This window comes from Muscardinus avellanarius (assembly GCF_963383645.1).
Source record: "Muscardinus avellanarius genome assembly, chromosome: 1".
NCBI lineage: Eukaryota > Metazoa > Chordata > Mammalia > Rodentia > Gliridae > Muscardinus > Muscardinus avellanarius.
The window spans coordinates 122,164,386-122,189,273 of NC_137786.1; the positions used below are offsets into that span (position 1 = coordinate 122,164,386).

The 24,888-nt window shown below is 50.1% G+C and overlaps 1 protein-coding gene across 1 annotated transcript; it reads right to left on the reverse strand.

Moving 5' to 3' along the window:
• Positions 1-2,861: 2,861 nt before the first annotated feature.
• Positions 2,862-23,355, reverse strand: ABCG4 (ATP binding cassette subfamily G member 4; the record flags this gene model as incomplete). Its single annotated transcript, XM_080713627.1, has 14 exons — positions 2,862-3,087; positions 3,294-3,412; positions 3,589-3,747; positions 6,857-6,957; positions 7,035-7,203; positions 7,419-7,517; positions 9,330-9,472; positions 9,588-9,702; positions 9,820-9,943; positions 16,266-16,411; positions 16,560-16,610; positions 16,722-16,854; positions 16,936-17,053; positions 23,118-23,355. 14 exons carry the CDS (start codon positions 23,353-23,355, stop codon positions 2,862-2,864), a joined length of 1,941 nt encoding a protein of 646 aa, XP_080569753.1.
• Between the last annotated feature and the right edge of the window lie 1,533 nt (positions 23,356-24,888).

The window sequence follows — 24,888 nt, forward strand, 5'->3', positions numbered from 1 at the left end:
TCCTGGGTTCCATCCCCAGACACACACACACACACACACACACACACACACACACACAAATAAGAATAAATAAATAAAAAAGAATAAAAAATAGGGCAGGGGGTGTAGCTTGGAGGTTGAATGCCTCTGGGTTCCATCCCCAGACAGACAGACACACACACACACACACACACACACACACACACACACACACACGAAAAACAAGAAAGGAAGGAAGGAAGGGAGAGAGGGGCTGGGGGTGTAGCTTGGAGGTAGAACACCCCTGGGTTCCCATATAGATAGATAAATGGATAGATGATAGATAGATGGCTGGTAGATAAGAGATAAGCCAGGCGTGGTGGTACGCACTTGTAATCCCAGTACTTGAAAGGCTGAGACAGGAGAATCACAAGCCTTCTGCAACTAAGCGAGACCCTGTTTCAAAATAAAAAACAAAAACAGGGCTGGGGGTGTAGTTCAGAGGTAGAATGCCCCTGGTTTTAATCCCCAGTACCTCAAAAAAAATGATTAATAAATATACATACAGAGAGAGAGAGAGAGAGACAGAGAGAGAGAGAGAGAGAGAGAGAGAGAGAGAGAGAGAGAGAGAGAGGAGGGAGGGAGGGAGGGAGGGAGGGAGGGAGGGAGAGAGAGAGAGAGAGAGAGAGAGAGAGAGAGAGAGTGAGTGTGTGTGTGTGTGTTTCTGGGGATTGTACCCAGAGGCATTCTACCTCTGAACTATACCCCTAACCTTTTTTTTTTTTTTTAATGTTTTGTATTGAAACAGTCTTGCTAGGTTGCTGAGGTTGTCCTTGAACCTGTGATCCTCCCATCTCAATTTCCCAAGTACTGGGATTACAGGTGTGTGCCCCCATACTCAACCTCTGTAAAATAATTTTTAATGTATGGTACTAGGGAAAATCACCTAGGCTACATGCCTAGGCTACACTCCCGGCATGATTTTTTATTTTTATTTTGAAATAAGGTCTTGCTAGGCTAAGAGTTTCACTACTTGCTGAGGTTGACCCCTCAACCTATTATCCTCCCATTTCAACTTCTCAAGTACAGGGATTACAGGAATGTGCCATCATGCCTTGGCTCATAAAATGATTTTTTAAAAGGGCTGAGGGTGTAGCCCAGAGGTAGCCCTTTGGGTTCAATCCCCAGTACCAAAAGAAATTATATATATATATTTCTTTGTCTAAGAAATGATACAAGTAGTTCACAGGATACACATTCACTAACTTACATCCACCTAGGACTCGCCCCTCCCTGCCACAGGCTCCCTAAGGCTGACGCCCCACCAAGTGCCTTGAAGACCTCTTATAGCCCATGGCACAGGCGGCACCCCATCCATGTTCACACACTGCCTACTGTATAAATATAGGTTTTATTAATAATGGGTGAAATCCCACAAATACAACTGGCATCTCTGTGTAATGAGAAGAATCTGTGACGGGGGAGGGGAGGTGGAGAGGTGTGTATACAGGAATGAGGGAGAAGGGAAGAAGTGGGGGCGGGGAATGAGAAATAGAATGAGCCTGGACCCAAGAAAGTCAGCCGTGCTGCCGGCATGTCTGCCACCTTGGCGCACTGAGCGTGTGGCTCTGACACCAGTGGTCACTGGCCGGCGGGAAGGGAGTGGAGAAACGTGTACAGGAGTTTGGATGGCAGCAAGCTGCTGGGGAAGGGGCAGGACAGTGAGGGTGCCAGCTCAGAGCACAGAAGGAGGGCCATGGGGTGGCAGCAGTCAAGCCAACTCAAGCCTGGCTTGTGCTTGTTGGGTCCTGAACTCCAGGAAGTTAGTGCCCTGTGCCACCTGGCTTGAGAGGGAAGGAAGACTGGGTAGACACCTGCAGATCCTGGGCAGGACCAGTCTCAACCTAGGAGTCTCCAAAGTGGGATCCCAGGAAGGAGGCTGGCACTGCCTGCCCGCCCATGGCCCATCACCACCAGGCCACCGCCACTCTCCTGCGAGCTGAAGGGGCCAGTGTGTGTGCGGGGCTGAGATTGCCTGTTCCCGTGTATGCCTGTAACTCTGGAGAGGGCCAGGAGCGTGAACTGTGCGTCAGGAGCGGCAAGAAAGGAGAGCTGGCTCTTCCTCTGCTCCTCCCACCCCTGCTCCAGTAAAGTGCATTCTCCAGTACCAGTGGCAGGTGGAGAGGTAATACAGACATTATTGCAAAGGTGCCACAGGGTCCTATTCCCCACCAAAGGTGGGCACGGAGGGGAATGATGTGACATCCTATGGCCTCTCCAATCCCCAGGATTGGGAGTGAAGACCCAGACAGAAAACCCAGCTTCTGTCCCAGCAGATTGTCCACATCTGCCAGGGTCTAAGGGTGAGGAGGAGGAGAGGAGGAAGAAGGGACTTCGAATCCCCTGCTGCTCCATTCCAATGTCCATGGTGAGACTCCCAGGGTACCCCACCAGGGCCCAGCCCTGGGACGCCAGCCATACAGCAGTCTGGTTTACAAACACTGGTGTGGTAGGGACACCCCCCCCAAAGGGGGCCACTTTGGTCAGTTGTAAGCAGAAGCCTGGAGGGCCTGGGGCTCCCAGGCCAACAACAAAAAAGGATGCTGTTGGCAGGAAGGAGGCCGCCAGCCTTTCAGTGGTCTTTGCATGCAGGGGTTGGAAAGAGGGGGAGCTACAAATGTCATCAACTTGGAGAGCCTCCTGGGCAGAACAGGGGGGGGGGCTGGAGTCCCTAGCCCCAGTGCCGAGGCTGGAAGTGCAGTTCAACAGCCAGCCCGTGGAGCAGCCGAGGGAGGGGAGGGCAGCTGTATCAGCAGCCAGTACCCAAGTCTACAAGGTTAAAACAGTCCCAAAGGGCTGGGGGTCCTTTGTTGTGGGGGCTGGGCACAGGCCAAGGCAAGACTCTATCTCTCGGACTTGACCCGGTAACGGAGGACGAGGTATGCCAGCAGCCGCAGAGCCAGGAAGAAGATGCCCAAGACCAGGAAGTCCATGTAGAGCTTGGCGTCCTCCACATCCAGCGCTCGCAGGATGCTCTGCGGCTCCCGGAATGGGCAGCGTTCCTCTAAGCAGGTCAGGTCCCCTCGCTCCATGCCATAGATGGTCAGGATCACACCCTCAAAGCCATATCTAGACAATCAGAGGTATCAGAGTGAGATACGGAGCTCAGCATCCCTGCTTCCTCCACACATTGCCAGAGCCGCCCGCATCCCTGCTTCCTCCACACATTGCCAGAGCCGGAGATGATGCACTGCCCCCGGGGGGCCAGCCCTCAAGATGGTGAAGCAGGTAAAGGACTAGGCGGCGCCTCCTGCGAGGAGGGAAGAAGCACCAACCTGACATAGGAGAGGTAGGAGCTCCATTGCAGGTAGGTAGGGATGGTCTTAAAGCTGACGAAGAAGCCAGAGAACAAGAGGACGGGGATGGCCGTAACTGGGCCCACAAAGGTGGCCACCTGGAGGGAGATATGGGAGCAAGGGAACCAGGCCATCAAGGGGGTGACCAGAACTAGGGTGGCCCCAGGTCCTGTGGGTGCCATGGGGAGAAAATCAGACCAGCGTCTGATAGCTCCAATGACCCAATGACACCCCGTGCCTCCTTGGGAATCCCAGGAGCCAAGCTTCTTCTCACCTGTAAGGAGTTGGAGGCGGCTCCGATCAACAGTCCCAGAGACTGGGCCACTAAGGCGGTGGCGGTGGCCAGAGCTGAGAAAAGCAGGAAGCGGCTGGTCTCAGCTGGCTGGCCTGTCATCCAGTACACGATGCTGCAGTACACCACCGGGCAAACCACCTGGGGAGCAGGATGGGGCGGGGCTGGGCTTCCAGCCAGGGCCACCCTGGGCTTCACCCCATCTGGGAGTGAGCCCCTAGAACACCTATCCCCAGAGAGTCCCTCGCCTGCCTGCCTCCATGCCTGTGCCTACTGGCCCATGATCCACACTGATCCCTTCTTCCCTGACCGTGTGGACCTCGCTCATTTTCCCCACCACCTCTGACCTGCTCTGCCTTGGCGACTTCTTCTGAACCTGAAGTCCTTCCCATCTGAACTAGCTGATTTTATATCATTATTATCATTATTATTATTATTATATTATTATTATTATTATTATGTGTGTGTGTGTTGCTGCGATCGGACCCAGGGTGCTCTATGCTCTATCACTGAGCTACACGCCCAGCCTTTTTATTTTTAAAAACAGAGTTTCCCGCCAGGCGTGGTGGCGCACGCTTGTAATCCCCACGTTTGGGAGGCTGAGACAGGAGGTTCGCGCAAGTTCGAAGCCAGCCACGCTGGCTTAAGAGACCCTGTTTCCAAATAAAAAATATAAAATAGGTCTGGGAGTGTAGCCCGGAGGTAGAAAGGCTTCCAGGAACCCCAGTACCACCAAAAAGAAAAAGAAAAAAGAAAAACAGAGTCTCCCTAATTTGTTGAGACTGGCCTTGAACCTGCAATCCTCTGGTCTCAGCCTCCCAGGTAACTAGGTTTACAGGTGTTTAGCGCACCACCACACCTGGTTTATTCCTTATATTAGGAATGAATTAATTTTCCATGAGAGTGTTTTATCCCCTTGAGGCTATCAACTTTGTGGACACAAAGAAGCAGATTTGTAGGATCAACAAATCTAGAGATCTAATATACACACACGGGATTATTAATAAAATTATCTTGTGTCAGGTTTCATTGTTAAATAAATACATTTTAGCATAAAATGCTAAAATAATAATGCTACTCTGATTATAAAAGGTCTATTAGTTTGTCTTGTGCTACTATGTGTATGTAACCCATTACATTACATTGAAACCACAAAGAGAATTTTTTTTTCAGTGCTAGGGATTGAACCCAGGGTCTCATGCATGCTAAGGCAAGCACTTTATAACTGTCCTACACCCTCAGCCCCCTAATATTTTTTGAAGTACTGTAGGATGAACCCAGAGGCATTCTATTTCCGAGCTACACCCCCAGCCCTATTTTTTATTCTTTATTTTGAAACAGGGTCTCACCGGGCGTGTGGCACATGCTTGTAATCCTTGCGCTTGGGAGGCTGAGACAGGAGGATCGCACAGGTTTGAAGCCAGCCTCTGGCTTAAGAGACCCTGTGTCCAAATTAAAGAAAGAGCGAGAGAGGGGGGGAGGGAGGGAGGGGAGAGAGAGAGAGAGAGAGAGAGAGAGAGAGAGAGAGAGAGAGAGAGAGAGAGAGAGAGAGAGAGAAAGAAAGAAACAGGGTCTCACTATGTTGCAGAGAGCCTCACTAAGTAGCTAACCTGTAATTCTCCTGTGTCAGATTCCCAAGTACTGGGATTACAAGTATGCACCACCACGCCCTGACAATTATTTTTAAATTTTTATCTTTAAGCTGGGCGTGGTGGCACAAGCTTGGAATCCCAGCATTCAGGAGGCTGAGACAAAGAAGATTGCAGTTCGCAGCCAGCCTAAGCTATTTAGTGAGGTCCTTTGCAACTCAGTGAGACCCTATTTCAAAATAAAGAATTAAAATAGGGCTGGGGGTATAGCATGGAGGTAGAAAGCCCCTGGGTTCTATCCCCAGTACTGCCAAAAAAAAAAAAATCATCTTTATTTTTTGTGGCACTAGGGATCAAACCCAGAGCATCAAACCCAGGAGTGCTCTAGCACTGAGCTACATCCACACCTTTTTATTTTTTTATTTTGAGACAGGGTCTCATTAAGTTGCTCAAGTTGGCCTTGGCCTTGCGATTCTCCTGTTTCTGCCTCCCACATTGCTGGAATTACAGGCATGTGCCACCATGCTCAGCTTATTTTATTGGTTGATTGATTGATTTTGTGGTTCTGGGTATTGAACCTAGGGACATTCTATCTCTGAGCTACAATCCCAGCCCTTATTTATTTATTTATTTATTATTTATTTTGGTGGTACTAGGGTTCCTGGAAACCCTTCTACCTCCAGGCTACACTCCCAGACCCATTTTTTATATTTTTATTTGGAAATAGGGTCTCTTAAGCCAGCACAGCTGGCTTCGAACCTACGCAATCCTCCTGTCTTCACCTCCCAAGCATGGGGATTACAAGCGTGAGCCACCACGCCCTGCCCCTTTTTTATTTTTTAACTTTTTTTTTTTTTGAGGTACTAGGAATGGAACCCAGAAGCATTCTACCTCTGAGCTACACCCCCTGCCCTATTTTTTAGTCTTTATTTTGAAACAGGGTCTCATTGAGTTGCAAAGAGCCTCACTGAGTAGCTGAGGCTGTCCTTGAACCATGATCCTCCTGTCTCAGCCTCCCAAATGCTAGGATTACAAGCATGTGCCACCACACCTGGCTTATTTTTAAAATTTGAAACAGTGTCTCACAAAGTTACTGTGTGCTGGCCTCAAGCCTGTGACCCTCCTGTCTCAGCCTCCCAAGTACTGGGATTACAGGTGTGTGCCACTATGCCCAGCTTTGCCCAGCATCTTGCATCTTGCAGGGGGCGCTTAAACCTCTTGAGTCTATACCAGTCTCTATAACCTCTAATAAAATTTGTTCTTCTTTTCTTCTTTTTTCTCTTCTTCTTCTTCTTTTTTTTTTTTTTTTCCAGTGCTGGGATGAACCCAGGCCTCATACATGCTAGGCACTAGGCACGTGTTTGTTTCACAACTGAGCTACACTCCCTGTAAATGAATAAGATTTACAGAGCCATTGGGAGGGTTATTATTTTCCTCATTCTCAGTTGATTGTCAGCTGTTCCCTCTAAAGCCAGCACAGTGCCCACCTCTCTCTGCCACATCCCCAGTGCCTGCTGGAGAGCCTGTTGCTCAGCAGATGTGCACACCGATTGGCTAAGTGAACAGAAGGACAGGAAATGGTGGAAAGTGACATTGAGGGAGGCCAGGGAGCGGGGATGGAAGGGTAAGGCTGGGAGGCGGCAGGCAGGGGGGAGGCTCACCTGAAAGGGCACGTCGGCCATGGTCTTGGCCAGGTAATATGCTTTGAGGCTGTACCAGTAGTTGAGATGCTCCCTCATGAACACAGCCATCTCTAAAGGGACTGAGGACACAGGCAGATCAGGCACCACTGGCCAATCTCCCAGCCCCCGCGCCCCACAGCCCCGCAGCTCCACTCACAGGTGAGCACAGTGGGCATGAGGGCGGCGAACATGAGGAACAGCATGGAGAAGAAGAGGCAGCCGGTGTTGTTGAAGACCTTGCTGGCATCGTCGCCGATGTGCAGGTACAGAAGGCCGATGAGCACGCCGATCACCACGTGGGACACGAACCGCAGGTGGGTCAGGACCTGCGGGAGGGGTCGTCCAGAGGAGAGCGATGTGTCCAGCCCAGGGCGCAGGCCACAGGAGGGGAGGGACCTGGAGCTGCTTGCGCAGTCCGTACACCCAAAGTGCAGCGGAGAGCTGCAGGGCAGGACGCCCCCCAGTTCCCACCCCAGGCGCTATGGTCCTCCAGCTCCAAATGCCAGGGCCATGCCTCCTGTTCCCCATCTTGTCGCCTCACCGTGTCCCTGAGGATAGACAAGAAGGTCCTCCTGAAGAGGATGCAGAACTGGGTGAGGGTGCTGGTGGCAAAGGTATGGCTTTCAATGGGATCCACTTCCTGGAGAGAGGAATAGACCAGATGAGCCTACAGCACCTGCCCACTGTCCCAGCTCAGGGAATAGGAATCCCTGAGTCCTTCCCAAGGGAAGAGCCCAGGTCTACTGGAGAACCCGTGCACCTGGAAGCTGGGCTTCAGGGTGCAAGTTAGAGATTGAGAGAGAGAAAGAGATTAAGAGAGACAGACAGACAGAAAGACAGTCAGACAGACAAGGAAGGATGATAAACTTGGTAGAAGCCAAGTATAGTGACACATTCCTATAAACCCAGTACTTTGGAGGCTGAGACAGGAGGATCAGAGGTTTGAGGACAGCCTCAGCAAGTAGTGAAACCCTCGAAAATGTAGCAAGACCTGTTCCAAAATAAAAGTAAAATAGCTCAGAGTAGAATACCCCTGAGTTTAATCCCCAGCACAATACACACAACAACAACAAGGTCTCACTAAGTTGCTGAGAGCCTTGGGAAGTTGTTGAGGCTGTCCTTGAACCTGCAATCCTCCTGTCTCAGCCTCACCAGGTACTGGGATAATAGGTGTGCACCACCAAGCCTAGTCCTTTTCATCTTTTTTTTTTATCGTGTGTGTGTGTGTGTGTGTGTGTGTGTGTGTGTGTGTGTGTGGTATGTGGGATGGAACCCAGGAGCATTCCATCTCCAAGCTACATCCCCAGTCCTATATTTTATTCTTTATTTTGAAGCAGTCTCACTGAGTTGCAGAGGGCCTCACTAAGTAGCTGAGGCTGTCTGTGAACCTGCGATCCTCCTGTCTCAGCCTCCCGAATGCTGAGATTACAAGCATGTGCCACCACACCCGACTTCCAGGCTTATCTTTTATTTATTTATTATTGCAAGATACTGGGATTGAACCCAGGGGCATTCTACCTCTGAGCTACATGCCCAGCCCTATTTTTTATTCTTTATTTTGAAACAGGATCTCACTAAGAGGGCCTCACTAAGTAGCTGAGGCTGGCCACAAACCGCGATTCTCCTGTCTCAGCCTCCCGAATGCTGGGATTACAAGTGTGCGTCACCATACCTGGCTATCATTTATTTTGAGACAGGGTCTCATTAAGTTGCCCACTATACCCTGGCCTATTTTTATTTTATCTTATTTTATTTTTCAGTACTGGGGATTGAACCCAGGGATATTCTACCTCTGAACTATACCCCAGTCCTATATTTTTTATTCTTTTTTTGCAATAATGAGGATGATTGAACCCAGAGGCATTCTACCTCCAAGCTGCACCCCCAGCCTTATTTTATTTTATTTTATTTGTGGGTCTGGGGATGAAACCCAGGGACATTCAACCTCCGAGCTATACCCCCTGCCCTATTTTTAATTCTTTATTTTGAAACTGGGTCTCACTGAGTTGGAGAGGGCCTCACTAAGTAGCTGAGGCTGTCCGCGAACCACGATCCTCCGGTCTCAGCCTCCTGAATGCTGGGATTACAAGCATGCGCCACCACGCCCGGCTCTTATTTTATTTTTTATTTTGAAAAAGGGATTAACTAAACTGCAGAGGGCCTCACTAAGTAGCTGAGGCTGGGCTGCAAACCTGCGATCCTCCTGTCTCAGCCTCCCAAGTACTGGGATTACAATCATACGCTACCGCACCTGGCTATTTTCATTATTAAATAATATGGTAGCTGGGCTTACCATACAACTGGGATTCCAGGCATGCGTCACCATGCCCAGCTGTTAACAGGTCTCTTCCAGGTCCCAGGTTCTTCAAGGCTCTGGGGACAGCCTCTTTGGCAGAACCATCGTCCACAGGCCCATCTTCCCTCCCCTACTAGGAGCTCCCTATCTACTCACCTGAGGGCAGGTGGGGCACGGCACAGGGACCTCATTCTTCTCTGATCCACTCTTCTTCTCGGCCATAGTGCAGAGCCCGTTCTGTACAGCCCTGAACAGCATGGGGTTCAGGTCTCCGTACTCTCCAGAGGCCACCTCAATAACTGGGAGACACAGAGCAGGGACAAGTCAGCCCCTCCTCAGGCATATGACCTCTGTCCCCAAGAGACCTGCATGCGTGACCCAAGCCCCCCAGGGCTGTCCACTGGTCCCACTCACTGAAGTCTGCGGGGTTGTGGTAGGTGGGGCAGTGCAAGCCAAGCCCCTTCAAATAGGGGATCAGGTTGGTGACCACGCCCTTGAAGATGCACTGACCCTGACTCAGGATGTAGAGCTGTGGCAGAAAGGAAAGGTGAGGAGAACAAGTCTGCCCACTGGCCAGCAGGACCAGCAGCTCCACCGGCACCTGCACGGCCCGTCCCTCCCTCTGTCGCAGGCCACCGAAGCTCACCTTGTCAAACATCTCAAAGAGCTTGGCACTGGGCTGGTGGATGGTGCAGATGACAGTGCGGCCCCCGTGGGCCAGGGACTTCATGAGGGACACCACTTGGAAACAAGAGGCACTGTCCAGACCGCTGTCCAGAGAGAGGCCACCAGGGAGTCTGGTGAGGTGGGCAGGCCCAGAGGAGGGAGTGGGGTGGGGAAGGTGCTGCAGAGGGGATGGAACTGGCAGGGAGGAGCGCCCCTGGCCAACCCCATATCCTGTGCAACCTGGAGAGTTCAGGCTCCTGGAAGTTGCACAGAAGCCCAGAGTGCTGTTCAGCTTAACAAGCATATACTGAGCACCAACTGTATGCCAGGCACTGAAATTACAATGATGCATAAATAAGACTCTTGGACTGGAGGAAAAAGGAGACAGGCTCACAGATTTTTTTTAAAAAATTCTACCTCTGATCTATACCCCCAGCCCTATTTTATTTTTATTTATTTATTTATTTTTTTGCCGGTCTGGGGATGGAACCCAGGGGCATTTGACCTCTGAGCTACACCCCCTGCCCTATTTTTTATTCTTTATTTTGAAACCGGGTCTCACTGAGTTGCAGAGGGCCTCACTAAGTAGCTGAGGCTGTCCGCGAACTGCGATCCTCCAGGTCTCAGCCTCCCGAATGCTGGGATTACAAGCGTGCGCCACCACGCCTGGCTCCTATTTTATTTTTTATTTTGCTACAGGATCTCATGAAGTTGCAGAGGGCCTCACTAAGTTGCTGAGGCTGACCTCAGACCCGTGATCCTCCTGCCTCAGTCTCCCAAGTATTGGGATTACAAGGGTGTGCCACCACGACCAGCGCTTATAGATGATTTTCAGGAGTGTGGAAAGTGCTATAGCAACACAGGGGAGAGAGGGGGGTCTCGCATGCTACAGCAGGTGCTGAAGGGTAGTCAGAGGAGAGTCCTGAGTGAGTCTGGAAGAAGAAAGAGAGCAGCTGGTGATGGTGGGATGGGAGGAGCAGCAGCAAAGGGCATGCCGGGCAGCAGGCACAGCATGGGCCAAGCTTAGAGGCATGCAGCGTGGGGTTTGACCCAGGAATTAGACACAACTCAGTGTTATTAGAGCATAAAATACAAGACAGGAGGCTGGAGAAGTAAATCCAAACAAGAAACTTGCAAACTGCCTGATTATTCTGAGGATAAATAGGACTCACTGCATGTTTTGAAGTAGGAGAGGGGCTCATACCAGACTATTTATTTATTTATTTATTTATTTATGGGACTGGGGATTGAACCCAAGGGCATTCTATCTCTGAGCTACACAAGAAGACCTTTTTAATTTAATTTAATTTATTAGTACTGGGGATTGAACCCAGGAGCATTTCATCTCCAAACTATACCCCCAACCCTATATTAGTTTATTTATTTTTGTAGTACTGATGATTGAATCCACAAGCATTCTCTTTTTATTTATTTATTAATTTATTTATTTTTGTGGTACTAGAGATTGAACCCAGGGGCATTCTACCTCCGAGCTATATCCCCAGCCATTTTTTTTTTTTTTTGGTGGTACTGGGGGTGGAACCCAGAGGCTTTCTACCTCCAGGCTATACTCCCAGACCTTTTTTATATTTTATCTGGAAACAGGGTCTCACTAAGTTGCTGAAAACCTCACTAAGTAGCTGATGCTGGCTTCGAACCTGTGCGATCCTCCTGTCTCAGCCTCCCAAGCGCGGGGATTACAAGCATGTGCCACCACACCTGGCTCCCAGCCCTATTTTTTATTCTTTATTTTGAAACAAGGTCTCCCTGAGTTGCAGAGGGCCTCACTAAGTAGCTGAGGCTGGCTGCGAACCTGCGATCCTCCTGTCTCTCAGCCTCTCAAGTACTGAGTTTACAAGCGTTCACCAAGACGTGTGGCGATCCATAAGCATTCTACTTCTGAACTACACCCCCTGTCCTTTTTTTTTATTGCTAATTATTGTTGTTGTTGTTTTTGTTTATGGTACTAGAAATTGAGCCCAGAGACATTCTGCCACTAGACTACACCCTAAGCCCTATTTATTTTTATTTTGGAACAGGGTATCCCGAGGTTGATGAGAGTCTCACCTGTAAGTACTACGATTACAGGTGTGTGCTACCATGCCTGACTTTGTTTTTTATTTATTTACTGTGGAACTAGGGATTGAACCCAGGAGTGTTTTGCCTCTGATCTACACCCCAGTCCTTTTTGTTTTGTTTTATTTTGGGGGTACTAGAGATTGAACCCAGGAACATTCTTTTTTTTTTTTTTTTTTTTTTTTTTTTTGGTGGTGGTACTGGGATGGAACCCAGGGGCTTTCTACGTCCGGGCTATACTCCCAGACCTATTTTCTATTTTATTTGGAAACAGGGTCTCACCAAGTTGTTGAAAGCCTCACTAAGTAGCTGAGGCTGGCTTCGAACCTGTGTGATCCTCCTGTCTCAGCCTCTCAAGCGCGGGGATTACAAGCCTGCGCCACCACGCCCGGCCGAACCCAGGAACATTCTACCTCTGAGCTACATTCCCATTTCTATTTATTTCTTATATTTATCTATTTATTTGGTATTGGGTGTTGAACTCATTCTACTTCGAAGCTACATCCCCAGCCCTTTTTATTTTTCCTTTTGAAACAGGGTCTGGCTAGATTTCTGTGACTCTTAAATTGTTGAGGCTGGCCTTGAACCCACAATCCCCCTCTCTTAGCCTCCTAAGTACTGGGATTACAGAGGTGGCACCACCATGCCCAGTTTATTTTTTATTTATTTTATTTTTGTGGTGCTGAAGATTGAAACCAGAGGCTTTCTGCCTCTGGGATATACCCTCAGCCCTATTTTTAAATATTTATTTATTTATTTATTTATTTATTTATTTATTTATTTATTGTGGTGCTGGGGATTGAATCCAGGAGCAATCTACCTCCAAGCTATACCCCTAGCTCTATTTTTTATTCTTTTTTTTTTTTTTTTTTTTTTTTTGTGTGTGTGTGTGGTACTGGGGATGAACCCAGGGGCTTTCTAACTCCAGGCCACATTCTCAGACCTATTTAATATTTTACTTGGAAACAGGGTCTCATTGAATTACTGATAGCCTCACTAAACTGCTGAGGCTGGCTTCAAACCTGCGTGATCCTCCTGTCTCAGCCTCCCAAGCGCTGGGATTACAAGCATGTGTCACCACGCCTAGCTATTTTTTATTCTTTACTTGGAAACAGGGTCTCACTAAGTTGCAGAAGGTCTCAGTAAGTAGCTGAGGCTGGCTGTGAACCTGTCACCCTCTTGTCTCAGCCTCTGAAGAACTAGGATTATAAGCATGTGAAAGCATGCCTGGCTTTTTTATTTTTTATTTTGAAACAGGCTCTCACTAAGTTGCAGAGAGCCTCACTAAATTGCCAAGGCTGGCTGTGAATTTGAGATCCTTCTTTCTCAGCCTCCCAAGTACTAGGATTACAGGCATGCACCACTATACCCAACTTTGTTTTTTTATTTTGAAAAGGCTCTCACTGAGTTGCTTTGTTCTCACTAAGTTACTGAGGCTGGCCTCAAACCTGTGATCTTCCTGTCTTAACCTCCCAAGCACTGGGATTACAGATGATCACCACCATAACCAGCTTATTATTTTATTTTAAAATAAAATATCAAGCCAGGCATGGTGGCACATGCTTGTAATCTCAGCATTTGGGAGGCCGAAACAGAAGGATTCCGGTTCACAGACAGCCTCAATTACTTAGTGAGGCCCTGTTTCAAAATAAAGAATAATAAATAGGGCTGGGAGTGTAGATTAGAGGTAGAATGCCCCCGGGGTTCCATCCCCAGTATCCCCCCCACACACACACAAATTCTCTCTAGGCATGGTGGCTCATGCTTGTAATCCCAGTACTTAGGAGTCTGAGACAGGAGGATCACATGTTTGTGGCCAGACTTAGCAACTTGTGAGGCCCTATGCAACTTAGTGAGACCCTGTTTTAAAATAAAAAATAAAATCTGGCTGGGGGTGTAGCTCAGAGGTGGAATTTCTTACCACAAAACAAAACAAAAAACAACCAAACAAATAAAAAAAAATATCTCACCAGGTGTGGTGGCACATGCTTATAATCCCAGCACTTGGGAGAAAGAGGCAGAAGGATCATGGTTCATGACCAGCCTCAGCTACTTAAAGAAGCCTTTTGCAACTCAGTGAGACCCTCTTTCAAAATAAAGAATAAAGCCGGCATGGTAGCCGGGCGTGGTGGCACACACTTGTAATTCCCACGCTTGGGAGGCTGAGACAGGAGGATCGCACGGGTTCGAAGCCAGCCTCAGCTACGTAGTGAGGCTTTCAGCAACTTAGTGAGACCCTGTTTCCAAATAAATTATAAAAAAGGTCTGGGAGTATAGCCCGGAGGTAGAAAGCCTCTGGGTTCCACCCCCAGTACCACTAAAAAAAAAAAAAAAAGCCGGCGTGGTGGCACACGCTTGTAAATCCAGCATTCAGGAGGTAGAAACGGGAGGATTGTGGTTCATGGCCAGCCTCAGCTCCTTAGTAAGGCCTTTCGCAACTCAGTGAGACCCTGTTTCAAAACAATAAAAGATTTAAAAAATAGGGCTGGGAGTATGGCTCGGAAGTAGAATGCCCCTGGGTTCCATCCCCAGTACCACAATAAATAAATAAATCATAAATAAATAAATAAATAAATAATAAAAATAGGCCCAGGGATGTAGCTTAGAGGTAGAACCCCCCTGGGTTCTACCCAGTACTGTAAAAAAAAAAAAAAAAAAAAGTATCTCACTAACTAAATTGATGAGGGTCTTCCTAACTTGCCACGATTGGCCTCCTGTCTGAACTGGGTACGGTGATACACACCTGTAATCCCAATACTTGGGAGGATGAAACAGGCAGGAGGATCACAGGTTTGACAGCCTCAGCAGCTTAGTGAGACCTTGTTTCGAAATAAAAATAAAATAGGAGTGGGCATGGTGGTGCATGCCTGTAGTTTCAGTACTTCTGAGGCTGATATAGGAGGATCACAGGTTCAAGTAGCAAGACTCTCCTCAACATAGTGAGACCCTGTTTCAAAATAAAAATAAAATAGGAGACAAGCATGATGGTGCATACTTATAATCCCAGTACTTGGGAGGCTAAGACAGGAGGATCGTAGCTTGGAAGTCAGTCTAAGCAACTTAGTGAGGCTCTCAGCAACTTAGTGAAATCTTGATTTCCAAATAAAAAATATAAAATAGAAGTAGAAGGCCCCTGGGTTCCATCCCCAGTAACTCACATGCGCTCATGCAGACACACACACACACACCAAATAAAAGTAGAGCCAGGTGTGGTGACACATGCTTGTAATCACAGAATTTGGGAGGCTGAGTCTGGAGGATCACAGGTTTGAAGACAGCCTCAGCAAGTAGTGAGACTCTCATCAGCCTAATGAGACCCTTTCTTTCTTTCTTTCTTTCTTTCTTTCTTTCTTTCTTTCTTTCTTTCTTTCTCTCTTTAACAGTTCTGGGGATTGAACCCAGCAGTATTCTAACTCTGAGCTATACCCCCTGCTCTATTTTTTATTCTTTATTTCAGGATCTCACTAAGTTGCAGAAGGCCTCACTAAGTAGCTGAGGCTGGCCATGAACCTGTGACCCTCCTGTATCAGCCTCCCAAGTACCGAGATTACAAGTGTGAGCCACCATGCCTGGCGAGACCCCCTTTCCAAATAAGAAATAAAATAGGGCTGAGGGTGTAGCTCAAAGGTTGAATGCCTCTGGATTCAATCCCATAAAATCAATCAATAAATAAAATATAAATAGGGTGTATTCATTTCAAGTCACCCCTCCATGCCAGTCTGGTATGGAGCTGTATTTCTATTTTCTGTATTTCTATCTTTCTAATAAACTTCTTTAAATCTTCAATATATATATATATATATATATATATATATATATATACATATATATATATATATATATATATATATATATATATATATATATATATATATAAATAAAATAGGGCTGGGGGAGTAGCTCAGAGGTAGAATGCCCCTGGGTTCAATCCCTAGAACTTCCCCCCAACACACACACACCACAAAGTCCACTTTGGCTGAAGATTGGAGGAAGGATTGTCTGAGAGGGGCTGGAGATGAGCTTCTGTTGTCGTGGTGGGAACGCAGCCTCAGCACCAGGGTGGGGCAGGGTGAATCTGGGAGTGACCAGAAGGAGGTAGAGTCAACAGGAGGTGGTGACTAAGGGCTGTGGGGGAGAGGGAGGGAGGCGTCCATCTAGGGAAATCTCCAGATATCTGCCCAGGTGAATGATGCGGCTGCTGGCTGCAACAGGACTGGCAAGGGAGAAGATGAGGAGTCAGCTGTTATGGGGGCCCCAGGAGACTGCAGGCAGAGCTCTGGTCTCCAGCCACAGAGAAGATGCAGCCTTCATGGTGGCTCCGGGTATCCCAGTGGGAGAGGGAAGAAGTACCTGGTGGGCTCGTCAAAGAACATGACAGGCGGATTGTTGACCAGCTCCAGAGCGATGGCTAGGCGCTTCCTCTGCCCTCCGGAGAGCAAGGCTGTCCTCGTGTGGGAGCAGGACATCAGGCCCAGAGCCGTCAGGATCTCCGTCACCTGGACCCCGTGCCCCACCCAGCCAAGTCAGCTTCAGAGTCCTGCTCCATCTCCCTTCTGCTCGCGGTCCCCTCAGTGCCACTGTTCCACCCCCAGCTCAGGGTCACAGAACTTGGTGGCCCTGCCAGAGCTGCCACCCCTCACTCACCAGCTCCTTCTTCACCTCCTGCTTCTCACTCAGCTTCAGGTTGGCGGAGACCTGGGGCACAGAGAGCAGGAAGGGGATGGGCATGTGGGAGGGGCACTACCTCCACGCTTCAACGGACAAGGAGGCTGGGTTGGTCGACGGACAGACTAGGGTGGGCCTCACCATCATGGCCTCCAGCACCGAGAGGTGCGGCAGCAGCATGTCATCCTGCATGATGTAGCAGGACATCTTGCGGAAGGTTCTCAGTTCCCGCGGCCTGCCGTTGACCAGGATCTGCCCCTTCATTCCAGACTCCCTGCAGGGACAAGGTTAGTGGCCACTTTAGGAGCCCTGCCAGGCACCCTGGCCCACCCACCCTTCCCACCCCTGTCCTTACCTGTATCCTGCCAAGATGTTCATGAAGGTGGACTTGCCAGCCCCCGAGGGGCCCATGATGCCAATCAGTTCCCGGCGGCAGAATTTCCCCGACAGGCACTTGAGGAGGGTCTTATAACCTGCAGCAACGGACGGGGGGTTTTGATCAGGGCTTTAGTGAAGACAGGTATCCCATGGCCACAGGTGAAATAGACGGTCCCTGCTCAGCATGGACGGGTTAAGACAAAGGAGCTGTGCTGGAGGCCCAACAGTGGCCTGCACCTCTCATCCTGTCCCTCCAGACATGAGCACCTGTGTGGCACAGCAGCAGAGGCGACGGTCTTTGGAGCACTGTGGGAACACTGTGCACCTTATGGGTCTAGCAGGCCCTGCTCCTCTTCCCAGTAGCCACCATCTCTCGTCCCAGGATGACACCCCACTCGTCCAGCCTAGCTGGCCACTGTCGTATGTGCGCCCACAGCAGTAATCACTTGCCAGCGTGTTTTCACTCCATGTGCCTGTCCCTTGTCCCCTCCCCAGCCACTTAGTTGGCCAGCTCTTTGGGGCCAAGGTCTGTGACTTGCCCAACCCAACCTCAGCAGACTGTCCTAGCATGTGGAAGACACTCAGTAAATGTTTCTTCTTGCCTCATTCTAAAAAATTCCCTTTGTGGTCTCTCCTCTCCTAGCTCCTTTCTCCAGCCCCTAACATAGCCTAGTAAAACTTGACCTTTCACTTGCTCACAGGAAGGCAGCATGTGCACCAACACCACCAGTCTGGAGTCAGGGGGATCTGAGTTCAAATCCCAAGTACTGAGATTATAAGTGTGTGCTACCACATCCAGCTTTAAGTGAAATTTTAAGAAATAAAAGTAAAAATTGAGCCAGACGTGGTGGCACACAGTCATAATCCCAGTACTTGGGAGGCTGAGACAGGAGGATCACAGGTTCACAGCCAGCCTCAGCTATTTAGTAAGGCCCTCCACAACTTAGTGAGACTCTGTTTCAAAATAAAGAATTAAAAAAAAAACTAGGACTGGGGTGTAGCTCAGAGGTATAATGTTCCTGGGTTTAATCCCCAGTACCGCAAAAAAAAAAAAAAGTAAAAAAGTGGCATTGTGCCAAGCACAGTGGCACATGCCTGTAATCCCAGTGACTCATGATGCTAAAGCCGGAAGATCACAAGTTTGAGGCCAGCCTGGGCAACTTAGTGAGACCCTGTCTCAAAATAAAAGGGGCTGGGGGTATAGCTGGGAGATAGAATGTTCCTGGGTTCAATCCCCAGTGCCAGTCACTGGACGCCACCCCCCCAAGATGGGAAAGAACACATTTTTTTTTTTTTGCATCCAAAAAGGTCACAGTTTAGGTGAGACAGATGGATGAGAAAATTTGCATGAGCTAAAGAAAAGTAAAGATTATAGCAGAAGGACAGACAGTGTGCCACAAGGTTACAGAAGATGAAATTGATGAGCTTGGAGAGGGAGGAGGAAATCAGGAGCAGCTTCATAGAAGAGGTAGCTTTTGAAGTAAGGATGAACGAGACTTCAGAAGGCAGAGTCCCTCCAGGCCCTTGAATGAAAAGTTATGTTGTGCTGGGCATGGTGGCGCACGCTTGTAATCCCCAAGTTTGGGAAGCAGAGACAGGAGGACAGGTTCGAGGACAGCGTCAGCAAGTAGTGAAACTCTGTTTCTCAAAATAAAAATGAAGTAAGGCTGGAGGTGTAGATCAGAGGTAGAAGGCCCCTGGGTTCAATTCCCAGTACCACAAAAAATAGATACAATAAATAAAAGTGTTAGTGTGTGCATCTATAATAATGCAAGGAATGGAGGGCAGACACATGGAGTTAGTTACCTGGCCAGGTACGGGTGGGACAGAGGGATGGAGGCTATGAGGAGAGCCTTGCCTGCCATGCCTGCAGACCTGCCTCCAGTGAGGGGGTGGGTACCAAGGCCTCGTCCCTCCTGGTGCTCTGCTCACTACGGCCTCTGCCAGCCTCTGCAGAGCCTGAGTCCCTCCCCACTCCACAGTGAAAGGATACCACTGTCCACCCCGGCCAGGACTGCGCATGGACCCAGCTGTCCTCCTGGGTTCATCCTGTTAGAAGGGGGACCAGCTCCTGCCTGCTGCCTGGACAGTGTTCATTACCTCAGAGACTCCTCTAACAAGAGGACTGAGGCAACAGGGGCAGAGACATCTGGTGACTCACCCAAGGCCACACAGCAAGATCTGTACAGGGAGAAGTCCTGGGTTCCCAGCCCCTGCCTCAATCATCCTCACTCAATCAAAAAGGCCTGGGGGGGGCGGGCGTGGTGGCACACACTTGTAATCCCCATGCTTGGGAGGCGGAGACAGGAGGATCGCGCAGGTTCGAAGCCAGTCTCGCTGGCCTAAGAGACCCTGTAGCCCAGAGGTAGAAGGGTTCCATCCCCAGTACCACAGTACCACCAAAAAATTAAAAAAAAAAAAGACCTGGGAGGTGCAGTCCAGCATGTGCTTCTCAGAGCCACTCATAGGAAGTAATTTCTTGTGCAGGGGAAGAAATTGGCAATGGCAAGCCTTCCCCTTGTTTGAGCACTGGCAATGCCACTGAGTACTGAGGCCCAGCATCGATATCATCTTACACTTACTTGACATTCACAGACATCAGCTCTGCTGAGCTTTCTAAAAGGGCTGTGCGATGGGGAGTATTAGCATCCCTATTTACAGATGGGGACAGTGAGGCCACGAAAGGGCAAGCAGCCTGCCTAAGGTCACACAGCTTCCAAGTGGGGTGGACCCCAGGTTTCTGGACTCCTGCTGCTCCATGACTGCTGGTGTGTACAAACCTGCCAGGCCTGCAGGCTGGAGGGACATCACTGTCCAATCCTGCCTCCATCAATGACTATAATTTTGTCAGGTCATTTAATCTTTTTACTCTTGTTTGTGATACTGGAGTTGAACCCAGAGGCATTCTACCTCTGAGCTATACCTCCAGCCCCATTTTATTTATTTTTTGTTTTATTTTAGTTTTTGTTACTGGGATTTGAACCTAGAGGCATTCTACCTCCAAGTTATGTCCTCAGCCCAATTTTTTTTTATTTCTTTATTTAGAAACAGAGTCTCACTAGGTTTCTGAGAACCTTGCTATGTTATCGAGGCTGGCTTTGAACCTGTGATCCTCCTGTCTCAGCCTCCCAAGTACTGGGATTACAAGCATGTGCCACCACGCTCAGCTCCATTTTATTTTTTTGTTTTGAAACAGGGCCCCACTAAGTTGTAGAGGCTGGCTTTAAACCTACTATCCTCAGTCTTCCAAATACTGGAATTATAGGCCTGCATCACCATGCCCTACAAGTCTAATTCTTCATCTATAAAGTGATAGTAGGCTGGCATGGTTGTAAACACCTGTGATCCAGTACTTGGGAAGCTGAGACAGGAGGATCACGGGTTTGAAGCCAGCCTCAGCAATGTAGCAAGGCCCTCAGTAACTTAGTTTGACCCTACTTTGAAATAAAAAAAATTAAATAGGGCTAGGGGTATAGCTCAGAGGTAGAATGCCCCTGGGTTCAATCCCTAGTACCACACACACAAGGATAGTAATGGCTCCTCCCAAGGATCTAATAGAGCTATTATAAATATTAAGTGAATCATTAATAATAATGGATAGGAAAGTTTTTTTTTTTTAATGTGGTACTGGAGATGGAACCCAGGGGCATTCTACCTCCAAACTACACCCCAGCCCCATTTTTTAATTTTTTATTTTGAAACAGGGTCTCACTGAGTTGCAAAGGGCTTCACTAAGTAGCTGAGGCTAACTGCAAACTGTGATCCTCCTGTCTTGGCCTTCCAAATGCCAGGATTACAAGTGTGCATCACCACTCCTAGGGAAGTGTTTTGAAGAAAAAGAAATGTCATATACAGGGAAGACTTGTACCTTACCTGGGAGAGGGAGACTTCTCCCTCTCTCCATATCCCTCGCTAATTTCCTCTCTGCCTACCCCTATTGCTTTCTGTTTTTCAGAGAGGGGAGAGGCAGCCTGGTATGGTGGCACATGCCTGTAATCCCAGTACTTGGTTGGCTAAGATAGGAAGTTTGCAGGTTCAAGAACAGCCTGGGAAACTTAGTGAGACTCTGTCTCAAAATAAAAAATAATAAAAAACAAAGGACTGCCGGGCATGGTGGGGCACATTTGTAATCCCTGCGCTTGGGAGGCTGAGACAGGAGGATTACACAGGTTTGAAGCCAGCCTCAGCTACTTAGTGAGGCTCTCAGCAACTTAGTGAGACCCTGTTTCCAAATAAAATATAAAATAGGTCTGGGAGTACAGCCCGGAGGTAGAAAGCCTCTGGGTTCCACGCCCAGTACCACCACCACCACCACCAAAAAAAAAAAAAAAGGACTGGTGGTATAGTTCAGTGGTAGAACACCCTTAGGTTCCATCCTCACTACCACAAAAAGAAGAAAACTCAGAAAGGAGGTTGGGGGCAGAAAAGCAGGCAAAGGATAGAAGAGATGGCAAAAGGGACAGTGGAGCAGAGGGGCCAGCAGGTGGACAGGAGTGGAGGCCTGGCAGAGACACCGACCGACACATGGTTAGAGGAGAAGACACCAGACAGCAGGCCTGCCCAGCTCCATTTCCTTTTTAGTTTTTTTTAGTTTTGAAACAGGGTCTCACTGAGTTGCAAATGGCCTCCTATGTAGCTGAGGCTGTTCAGGAACCTCAGTCCTCCAGTCTCAGCCTGTCAAATGCTGGGATTACAAGTGTGTGCCACCACACCCGGCTTCCATTTCCTTCTTAATTTCATTCTGCTTAAAGGTATGAAGAAATAAGAGGGCTAAAGAAGTAACAGTACCTTGTCATTTTGCCCAGAGCTGCTCTCAGGACATAAAAACACTGTTTAGGGATCAGGCTCTGGGCAGGGAGCCCAGATGCCTCAGTTTCCATTGGCTCAGGCCCTGTGGCCTTTGGGTCACCATGGGAGGGAGGGTGGAGAGCAAGAGACAGCTCATGCTCCGCCCTGCTCTGAAGCACCCCAAACCTAGTTCTTAAATCTCACAAAACAATGCCCCAGCTCCACCCCTGGTCCACACCCAGCTCTGGGAAGCAAACCCAACCTCTCCATTCCCAGTACAAGCTACCCTGTAGGGACGCAAAGGTGGTCAGGGCCAGGGAAACTGGTCCTGACTAGAAGGGGATGGAACTGCTGGATGGGGCTTCTGGCCCAGCTCTGCCACTTACTGGATGTGGAACACTGGTCCAGTGACTCAACTTCCCTGAGCCTGTTTCTTATTAGTGACAAGAGGATGACATCTACTCTGCTGAACTTCCACCTGCCTGCTAGTGAGGACTGTGGCAAGAATGCAGTAAGGTGACAGGAAAGAGAACCTCTTTAAAAGCAGGCACAAGGAAGGGGACTGAGGAGAAGATCGCAGACATGGCCCCCACCCTTCTCATGCCAGTCTCTCAGTGCCAGGAATCCTCAAAAGAAGAAAGAAGGGAGCCAGACATGATAGCACATGCTTTGTAATCCTAGTACTTGGGAGGTTGAGACAGGAGATCGAGGTTCACAGACAGCCTCAGGTACTTAGTGAGGTCCTCCATAACTTAGACCCTGTTTTCAAAATTAAAAAAATAGTGCTGGCATGTAGCTCCGAGGTAGAATGCCCTTGGGTTCAATCCCCAGTACCACAAAACAAAAGAAAAATAAGGAAACTTGAGATGGACCACTCAAGGATCTAGTTAGAAAACTTTAAGCCGTGCATGGGCACATGCTTGTAATCCCAGTACTTGGGAAGCTGAAACTGGAGGAACACAGGTTTGAGGCTGACTTTAGCAACTTAGTGAGACTTCAGTTACTTAGTGAGTCCCTGTTTCAAAATTTAAAAAAAAAGGGCTGGGCGTTCAGCTTGGAGGCAGAACCCTCTTGGATTCAATCCTCAGGACTGAAGATAACAAATAAAAAGAAAAGAAGCTTCAATAACCAATTGGACCTGGTGCCCTGACGCCCACCTTCTCACAGTTGTGGGATCAGAGATCCTGCAACCCCCGCTGTGTGCACAGCGAGATAGGGGCAGCTCCAGATTTTAGGGTTCCTATAGGGCCCACTGATACCCAGCTTGCAAAACTTGCAGAACAGGGCAACCAGGCCCCAGCTCCTCCTCGAAAGGCAACTCAAGCAATGACACCCCCACCCCTGCTCCCCACGGGCTGGGCTGCTCCCTACCCCGCTTTCGCCAGCAGGGCCCTTCCCGCACGGAGTAGGACAGCTCCAGGAACTCGAGGTCCACCGCCGAGCGCTTGGGTAGGTGGGAGAAACGCTGGGCTTCTGTGATATGGTTCTCCACCTTCTTCAGGTGTGTGGTCAGCACTGGGGGCTCCGCCCCGTCCTCCAGGGACACGGCCATGGCCACCGTCCCTGGCCCTAGTCCACAGCCCGCGGCCTCCAGCGCTTTCTCCGCCATCACGCCGCGGGCCTGCGGGAAGAGGGCCTGCTCAGATCCCGGCGGACCCTCGGGCCTGGCTCCAAGTTCCCTGGTTTCTCTGCTGCCCCGCCCGCTCCTCAGGTCCCAGCTGTTAGCAACCCCCTCCCGGTCGGGTCAGCGGCCTCACCCCGCTGGCCTGTGCGCGCCGGGCGCAAGGATGCCCGTCCCGACCTGTCCACGGTCCTGGCCACCTTCGCCAGCCCTCCCTCGGCGCCGCGCCTCTAATCTCCTTACCCCGCGGCCTGCGCCCGGGGCTGGGGGTGGGGTGGAGGCTGCCCACCGGGACCGGGACCGGGAAGGCGCGGCTCCGGCCCGGCCCGGCTGGTCGCTGTCTCCATGCGCCCCTGCCCCCGTGCAGCCCGCTGCCCCCGACCACCGCCGCCTGCCGCCCCATCTCCCGCGCCCAGTCACCTTGACGCGCCCGGCGGGTGCAGCCGAGATGCAGCCGGGGTGCTCAGCGTGGCCGCGGGCGAGGCCGAGGTCGGGGCGCCCCTTACCTGCCGCGGGCTGCGGCACCCGCGCCCCAGCTCCCGGTGCCCGCGGCCGGCCGGGGCGGGGCGGGGTGGGGCGGGAAGCAGAGAGGGCCCGCCCCGGGTCAGAGCGGACGGGGTTGGGGATGGGCCGGGGTCGCACCCGGCTCGGCTGGTGCCCGAGCCCGGTCCCCGCCGAGTCCTCCCGAGCCCGCGGGGCGACTGCGTCCTCCTCCAGCTACCGCTCGCCAGTCCCGCCGCTCTTAAAGGGCCCACGTCGCCCGGTAGCCCGCGGGGCGAGGAGCGCGAGGCGAGAGCAGCGCCCGGGGCCGAGGGGGTGCATTTGTGCACCCAGGAGTGAGGGGTTGGTGGCGAAAGGTGGATTGGAGGGCAAGAGGAAAAGAAAACTGGAGCCACTCAGTGAGAACAGGTCCCTGGAAGATAGACAATGGGGAGCGGGGTCCACATTCCGTCTCTCAAAGGACTGTGAAGCTGCTCATGTGCACACCCCACCAATTTCCCTCAGTTCTGGCCCTTGAGCTCGTTTCTCCCTTCCCCAAACTAGGTACAAAAGGTTTAAAAAAAAAAAAAAAAGCAGGAGTCTAGGACATTCTTCCCCTGTGCCCATCCACGTTTCCTCTCTTGGAGTAAGGACACTAGTTAAGAAGGGACAGGGTAATGGCTTTGGAAGAGCTTCCTAGGCAGCTTCAAGGTTAAACTGGTACCCAGACTCAGCCTGCTCCAACTGTAGAAATCTTTATTCTGCTGGCCAGGGTCTCAGAGAAGGACAAATCCTGGAGGCATGCCTGGGGCTCAGGGACACCGCCTTGGGCATCCTCTCGTCCAAGCGTGCAAATTCTCTTAACCCAAAAGCCCTCCTGGGGTTCCACCTATCCCAGCCCCTACTTGCTCCAGCCTCTGTGTCTTCAAGGGGCAAGTAGGTAAGCCGGCCATGTGACCTGAGCTTTTACATTCCCACCTGTCACAGCAGACAATGGGAGGGAGGCTACTGAGACTGCGGGCACTGCCCCCACCACAGAGG